Raw genomic sequence first — 8048 nt, forward strand, 5'->3', positions numbered from 1 at the left:
TCAGGAAGGGGGAGAGAGAAGGAAAGAGGTTGTTATTTTATTTTAATTATAATTATAATTTGATTTAAAAATAAAAGTTAACTATGATTATCTTATAGACCTCTTTAAAATTGACAATAACCTATGATGAGAAATTTAAAACACTGACTCGGTCAAAATAAAAGCTTACTTCATTTCACTGAAAATAAGACTAAGCAATAAAAGTAAGAAATACCAATAGAAACTGACTTATAAAAAATGATAAACAGTATTTAACCTTGCACTCGATGCTATTCACCGACTTCTTATTATAGAAAAAGGACATCAATATGCAACACAATCATTGGATGACTGCCTGCAGGACAGTTAAAGCTTTTCTTTTCTGGTGTCGAAGTTGAAGTCAAAGGTATTGACGCCGGTGTAAAAGCCGTCATCCTTGTCGCTGGTAATTGTTTGTCCGGTGGTAAGGGTGTCGCGCTGGGAGTAGGAGAAGGGAACATCGCACCAAGCCTCCGTCGCCAGAAGCCTCACCTTAACCGTAGTCATTGCCGGCACAACAACCTTACACACAGCCTCCTTTATACTATATGTGACCACAGTCGACTCATTTCTTCCCCGCTGCACTATTCCTGCAAATTCAATCTCGATCTTTCCGCCGTCTGCGATCAATGGAAGCCCGGCGTCGATGCTGCTCTTGACGCCCAACTTCAGCATTGACGAAAAGCTAGAATTCCAACTATTGCTCCTGGTTTTTGTATACGAGAGCTTCACCTCTATGGCGTGAGATTCTTCAGCATGGTTAACGGCCTCTCCAATGGCCATTTCGACAACCTTTTTATTGTAGACCCTCGCGTGCCGGAGGCGAAAATTGACGTTATAGATCTTCCTCAAAACAACAAGCTCTACCACCTCCAGGTATGCCTCTGCGTGGATAGTGGGGACGTCGGCCTTGAGACCGCTTGTAATATCGTCGCCGGCAGTAACCGGCCTGCAGAAATTTTTGTTACGCATGCTGCGGAGAGCAATGAGATTGTCCCCGACTTTGAGTGGCCAAAAAAATGTGTACCAGTCATCCTTGATGAGATTGTCGAGGGAGAAGTTATCTAAGTCTGGGCAGATCCAGTCATCCTTGGTAAGCCTCCAAATTCCGAACAAGGAAGTGGATATTATGCGATGGATTCCTAATTGTTTGGCCCAGACATCGCTCCTTACCGTCTGATCTCCTAAGTCGTCGGATTCGAACAACAGATACACGCGTCCGTCGATCATGCGGGCACTGAGGTATTTGCCATTGCAACCCTTGAAAGCCACGTATCTGGGAAGTCTCATGGGCAACGAGTCCCAATCGGTGGCCATCATGTCGGCTTCACGCGATGATGCAGATGCTGCGAGTGGTGCTGCGTGTAGGCCTTCCTTGCAGGCATTATTTTTCCGGCAAAGGCTTGCGTAGCTTCCAAGTTGGACATGGCGAAACTGGAGAGATAAAACTTTAATATCGAAACTAAAAGATGAGAAATCTCCATCACCGTCATAACATGAATCTTCACGTTCGTAGATGGGCTCGAACAAGGTGCATGTGGTTTTGGATCGGTCTTCCTCTGGTTCGTCGGCCCCAGCAACAATCAAAGCCTCCTTGTGGAACTTGTCCGTGCCCTGCAGCCTTACCCAGTATTTGTTATTGTAACAGCATCTGATGTGTAGGAGGCCCTCATTCTGGCTGCTCTTTGCTCTCTCCAGCTCGAACTTTGAGTAATGGCTGCCAATGTTCTCTCCTGAGAATTTGAGAAACCCTGCTACTGGCACCTTCTTTTCATCTTCATCATGTATGTAGTGCAGGTGTTTGTGGTTGCTGGAAGATCTCAGCACCACAAACCTTGGCAGAGTTGCCATTTTCTACCTTCTATCACTTCAATTTATCATCTCTCTCTCTCTCTCTCTCTCTCTCTCTCTCTCTCTCTCTCTCTCTCATATGTAGTTCAATATCGTTGCTTAAAAATAAAGGCCATTATTGTTGTCCCAGTGAAAAAGGAAAAGAAGAAAGTAGAAAAGATAAAGGGAAAGAGAATTTATTATGTTCTCCTTATCTTCTCTTTTGCTTTTCCACACTTTTCTGTTATTATTCTTCTCTTTGCTTTCAGAAAACAGTCTTGCATTTAGTATCGACATATAAATGTCTCTTTGCCCAAAAAATAAATAAATAAACTTATTTTTTTAGTAATTCACAAAGAGACCAAGCGGTTCCAACCAAAAAAAAAAAAAAGAGACCAAGCAGTCTATATCATCATTTTTCTTTGAAAACCGTTTGAGATTCGAAACCACATGAAATCAGATGCAAGAGGTTTAAAGAAATCGAAGCTAGGATTTCAGTTTAGAGAGATAACTCAAAGAGAAAAAGGCTCGAACAATTCTTAGATTCATACAAAATGATTCTCCAATACAATTGCAGAGGTAGTGTAAGCCTTTATATACATTTGCTAACAACGATTAACTTCAAATAATTTACCAAACAAGTGTTTTTTTTTTGGCCAAACGAAAGAGAGTTGTATTAAAGTCAAATGGAAAAGGTTTACATAACTAGCAAGAATATCAAAAATCCATTAAGGCCACACTTGATCTCATACGTGGTTACCTCCTACTCTAGACACAAAGGCCGCAACCTGGTGCGCTGCCTTATCACATTGGCCTGGAGTATCTTTAAAAACTACCTTTTTCAATTGGCCAGCAGGCATCTGGATATCAGAAACAATAGCCTCCACTGCTACTTGTACCTGTCGTTCTCCTCTAAGCATTTGCATATTGTGCACCGAGTCAGACTCAACTTCTACACACAACATTCGAGTCTTGACGCAAGTAAGAAAAGCTTCTCTAATAGCCTCAGCCTCCATCTCTAATTTAGCAAATAAGTTTTCAGTTTTTAATTTTTTAAAAATGAAATGAAAAATAAAAAATGATGAAAACTCAAAAGATTACCAACATTTATTATTCACCGCTACCATTAATTCTAGACAAGACAAGTCATGAATCATTCCCAGATACATATGGGAATTGTAATATATAAATTTATCTAGAGTTGCAAGGCAAGTTCTCAAATCAATTCCACAAAACACAGAGTAGGCCTCAAAGAATAAATGAAAGTCTAAACCCTGAAACTCATGAAACTAGAGTAGCCTCAAATCTTTCACAAAACTAAGAGAACGTTTCACCAATTATTAAAAAATTCATTCATTTTGAAAATAAAGAACACAATATAAATTTATAAAACCAAATCGCCAAACAATATAAATTTATATTGTTTCAAATTAAAACAAACATAAGTTTTTTAAAAAAAATTGACCAAAATTGAGGATTATCCTTAAATTGCTTCAAATTAAAACCACATGAGCAAAAGTGACTAAATTGAAACCACAATAACTTTAATGTAAAAGTGATGAACCGCAGGTGTCAAAAGTGACTTTTTGTCTTTTCCCTTTACTTTGAATTTTCTTTTTACAAAGTTGGAAGAGGCTACTAAACTTACAACTGTACACCACGAGGGCAAAGGAAACAAGCCCACCAATAGTTCGAATTACTTGACATTAATTAACATAAAAGGAAAGGGCAGACACAAACTTAGACAAGTTGGCTAGAGCGGATATGCTCTCCACTCTGCATCCGAGTTCGAATCCCCCTCCCTGTAGTTTAGATTAATTTAAAGTAGATTATCGCTTGTTAAAAAAAAACATAAAAGGTAAGGTAACTATGCAGTGTGTTGTGAGGATTGAAATGCCAAATCACACATTAAGAGCACTAAACTCTTCATGCAAGACATTTTGATAATTTCGAAGTTATGCAGGTGTGAATTCATTTGGAGGCTGTTAGATGAACTAATTAGGAAGTCCGGTGAGAATAAATAGTAAATATAGCGGACAAAGAAACATTATAATAATAGGATTTGCTACCTTAAAAGCGATTATTCCATATAAATATGTAATTTGAAAATCCAACTCAAATATTATTTTCACTTTCCTTTAAATTGCTACAATATTTTCTTAATATGACAACAAATTGAAAGCTCTCATTTAGGTCTATTTTCAGTCACCTTCTTGTTCATGTACATATTTTTATATGGTACACAGTTTCTTTCCTAGAATTCTAGAGCATTTCTCCTTTTTCTAGACCATATGCATTGGATGTCTTCTACCCTTTGTTATGCTTTATTGTGTGGACCCAGTTGGAGGTTGTTGGATGAACTAATTTGGAAGTCTAGTGAGAATAAAATAGTAAATATGGTGTACAAGGCAACCTCATGATAATTTGATTTGGGACGATGAAAACAATTGTTGATAAAAAAAGATATGTAATTTGAAATTATAACTAATATTGTTTTCACTTTCCTTTAATTTGCTCTAACACCTTTTTTATGATATATAAATGAATTTAAGGAAGCTTGTATTTTATACAAAAATAATAATAATAAAAGGACACATTTTCTTCCCTATAAATATAGACCATTTTTGTAGAGATGAGCTTAGCCAAGGTGGCTAGAGCATATGTGCGCTCCCCACTTTGCACCCGAGTTTAAATCTTCATTCCCATTGTTTAGATTACATTAAAGTCAAATATCGTTTGTATAAATCTTCATTAGACTTGTGCACTCAATGCCTTCTCTCGTATGTTTAGCTTTGTTGCCTCTATTCTACCTTGTTTAGCCGTTAAAACTCTCTCGCTCCCTCTTTCTCTCTCTCAAGATATCTAGCTGCACTTCACAGAAAAACATCGCATTGGTACCCTCCACCTCCACGCCTAAAAATTCGGTATTAGTGCACCTAGAAAATGCTCCTTCATCTTGGTTGGATATAGACTTCACCGATCTTTGGGAGCTGTTTGACTGACTTAAGGTCATCAACAACCACTAGCCTCTTTTCCAAAGCCTAGAGAAATTGAGAGCTCTAGTACTGAACTTGAGGAAATCCAATAGAAACTGTTGCTGTATGTAACAGGCTTTTGAGCCCATGGCATCCTCTTGAACAAGGTTGGTGCAGCTCAAAATTCTCATCCAAACAATATGGAAAGCATCCAAAACCAACGCTATCATGAACTCCGATCAAGTAAAACTTCTTGATGAACATCAAGCCAACAATATTTTGAGCCCTACAAAACCAGATGGGGGCACAGTGGCCAATGCAGACCACTCCACCATTGATATTAACGATAAGTTGTACGCGATCATCGGGGATTTAATTTGTAGTCGAGAACAGGAGTGTAGAATATGTCTCTAAAGATGAACTTGATGATTAATGCAGCATATCCAGCAACAAGTACGGGAAACTCTTTAATAGAAGATGAATCGGTGAGCTAATTAATTAGATCACACCACTATAGGAGTATTGTAACGTAGTTCTTATGAGTGTCATAATTTAGCCCTTGGCCACTATATAAGAGATCTAAATGAGTTTCACTTGTCGTGTGCACGTATATTACACCAATGGTTCAATCTATTTTACCTTTGTAATCAACGTGCCATGTTAGTACTTGAATTGAATCGACTTGTCTTCAGTAGTATCTCACTTTGAATTCATTGAGTAAATCAGAGTGATCGAGCACGCTCACCTCAACTACGATTGAAGCACTATCAAATTCCTTGTCACAAAGTTCGGGCGGCGGTGGCTGCTTGTTGTTTCTAGGGTTTTTGTGTTTTTGGGGTTTTTTTTGTTCTTTTGGGCCTAAATTATTTATATTTTGTATTGAACTTTTATTTTGTTTGGTTAAGTCCTTGTTTTTATTGTTCTAATTTTTGTATTGAACTTGTATGTAACTTTTTATGATAATGACACGTTCATTCCTTTGAAAAGAAAAAAAAACTAAAGCATTGTGATGAATTGAAATTTTTTATTTTAATCGCTCAAATTTGTCTGCCAAAGTATTTCATGATTGCTGGAGATTTTGAAGGTTGACCTCATCTTGTCATATTCATTTTTTAGCTGATTTTTTCACTTGATAAAGTTTAAGGAGATTTATCTAGAACCTACCTAGTAGAAATTTCATTCAAAATCCTCTCCACCTAGCTTGCTCGAGAAACTTCCTATGCCTTATCTTTTAGAAATTTGCAAAACCAACCCTAAATTATGGTTTATTACATCCTTGGCTACTCCGTCAAACTGACCATCACGTGAACCCTTTTTTTTTTTTTTTTTTTTTTGGTTACATTGGAAGAAAGAAAACCTCACCGGGATTCGATTATGGGTGTCATTGGCACCTTTGTGTTTTGGGATAGCTTTCAAGTAGTACATTTTCCGCTCACAAAGACCCTAGATCAATGAAAAATCTATTAATGGATGTTCTATGGAAACATATATAAAAGAAATTTTTAACCAAAAAAAAAAAAAAAAAAACAGGAAAGTGTAGATATAAAATATTTGTATAGATTCAATACTGAAAATAATTCATTAATATTACCGATAAAAAATATATCATTAATTCCCCTGAATAAATTCATCTCAACTACTTCAACAAAACTAACTCAAATGCTAAATTCAAATGCTAAATGTTGTTCATATTTTTCGTGAAATTAATGAAGTAGCACATAGACTTGCTTGTTATGCTTTATCTTTACCGAATTTATCTTCTTGGTACGGGGAACCTTTCAATATCATTCAAGATGTTCTAGTAAATGACCTTAGTATAAACTTGATTTGCTTCAATATATTTCATTGCTTTTTTATAAAAAAAAATTTAAAAAAAAGGGCAAGTTCTTAAGTGGAAAAGGGTTAAGACTTAGGCTAGCTCAACAATTTAATTCCGTTCCATTTTATATTATTTATATTTTTTTTAAAGAAAAAAAAACTAGCGAGTATTAAAGGGGGAAATTATAAAACTCCCCAATTAGTTTTTATTAAGGGCTACCCCTAAACCTTGAATTTCATTAGTGTGGATAGCAATGCCCAAAATCCAATTCTATCAGTCGAAAATAACAAATTAATTTTTTTGTTGGAAAAAAGTAACAAATTAATTGGAAATTAGGAACAATCATATTCATTAATAACAAAAATAAAGAACCATCAAATTACATCCATCCACAGACTAAAAAAAAATAAAGAAATAAAGAATATCAATCGGGCAAGTGATATTTGGTGCCGTATCCTCTCAAAGGCATTTCAACAAACACTTCGGTGTCCGTTGTCTAATCGGGCAACAAAATAAAAGATCCGGTTTTCCGACCCGACAGATCGGCAGGCAGAGAAAACCGACACATCGGGCAAACCCTGCTCTTCTGTAGCCACTCCACAATGCAGCCCCGGTGATAAAGATGCGAGCACGGCATACACGTGGCGTCCGATCCAACGGCCATCTCCTCCAAACAAACCGCGCACACCGCCGATTCTTCCACCGTCACCGTCTCCAGTTTCGAAATCGCCGCCCTGCTCGCCGGCACGAATTTCGGGGCCGCCGCCTCCTCCTCCTCGGAGCCCCCGAACTGCTCGACGAAAACATCGATGCACGCCTCGATGTGAACGACCATGAAGTCCGAGAAAGGGCGGGAACTAGCCTCTTCCGCAACGGCGCCGTTTGCTACCTTATCCACCATGGTTGCGCAGAGCTCCGGCGGGCAATGCAGCTCGGAAAGCAGAGCCTCGGCGAGCTTTGCCCTCGACGCATTTTCGTCCATCAGTAGGTCAAGTTGGAGCTCGTGCGAGTAGTATTCTGAAGTTGGCGGTAAAACGGCGTCGTTTTCTTCATCCGAGGGGTGATTAATAGTAAATGTTGTGGACTTGACAGTGATCAAGAATTGGGTACATGGCAACTCAGTTTCAGGCTCAATCACGGCTAATGTAGATAACCGGCAGCGGTGGGAGACTCCGCTTCGCCTCTCCGTCGGTTGATCCATCGAGACGAAAATCGGGACGAAAACTGACAAGCAAGAATTGAAGATGACACGAATTAGGGTTTAAGTATGGTGTAGAATAATTGCAGCAGAAGCAAATTGTGAGACTTGTTAGAAAGTCTTGTAACGTATATATACAGAAAGCTAAGGCGGTCTCCAATTTAAAGTAGGATTCCATGTTGCATTAGGATTGATGAGGGGTCGTTGG

At 38.2% G+C, this 8048-nt stretch overlaps 2 protein-coding genes across 2 annotated transcripts; both read right to left on the bottom strand.

Annotated features, from left to right (window-relative positions):
- Positions 1-345: 345 nt before the first annotated feature.
- Positions 346-1869, bottom strand: LOC110759858 (uncharacterized). Its single transcript, XM_088248616.1, has one exon. It carries the CDS (start codon positions 1867-1869, stop codon positions 346-348), a length of 1524 nt encoding a protein of 507 aa, XP_088104742.1.
- A 5105-nt stretch (positions 1870-6974) lies between these two features.
- On the bottom strand, positions 6975-8048 carry LOC110759845 (uncharacterized). Its single transcript, XM_021961985.2, has one exon. The coding sequence runs from the start codon at positions 7841-7843 to the stop codon at positions 7139-7141; it is 705 nt and encodes a 234-aa protein (XP_021817677.2). The 5' UTR covers positions 7844-8048; the 3' UTR covers positions 6975-7138.

This window comes from Prunus avium, chromosome 2, assembly GCF_965620075.1.
Source record: "Prunus avium chromosome 2, drPruAviu1.hap1.1, whole genome shotgun sequence".
NCBI classification, from domain to species: Eukaryota; Viridiplantae; Streptophyta; class Magnoliopsida; order Rosales; family Rosaceae; genus Prunus; species Prunus avium.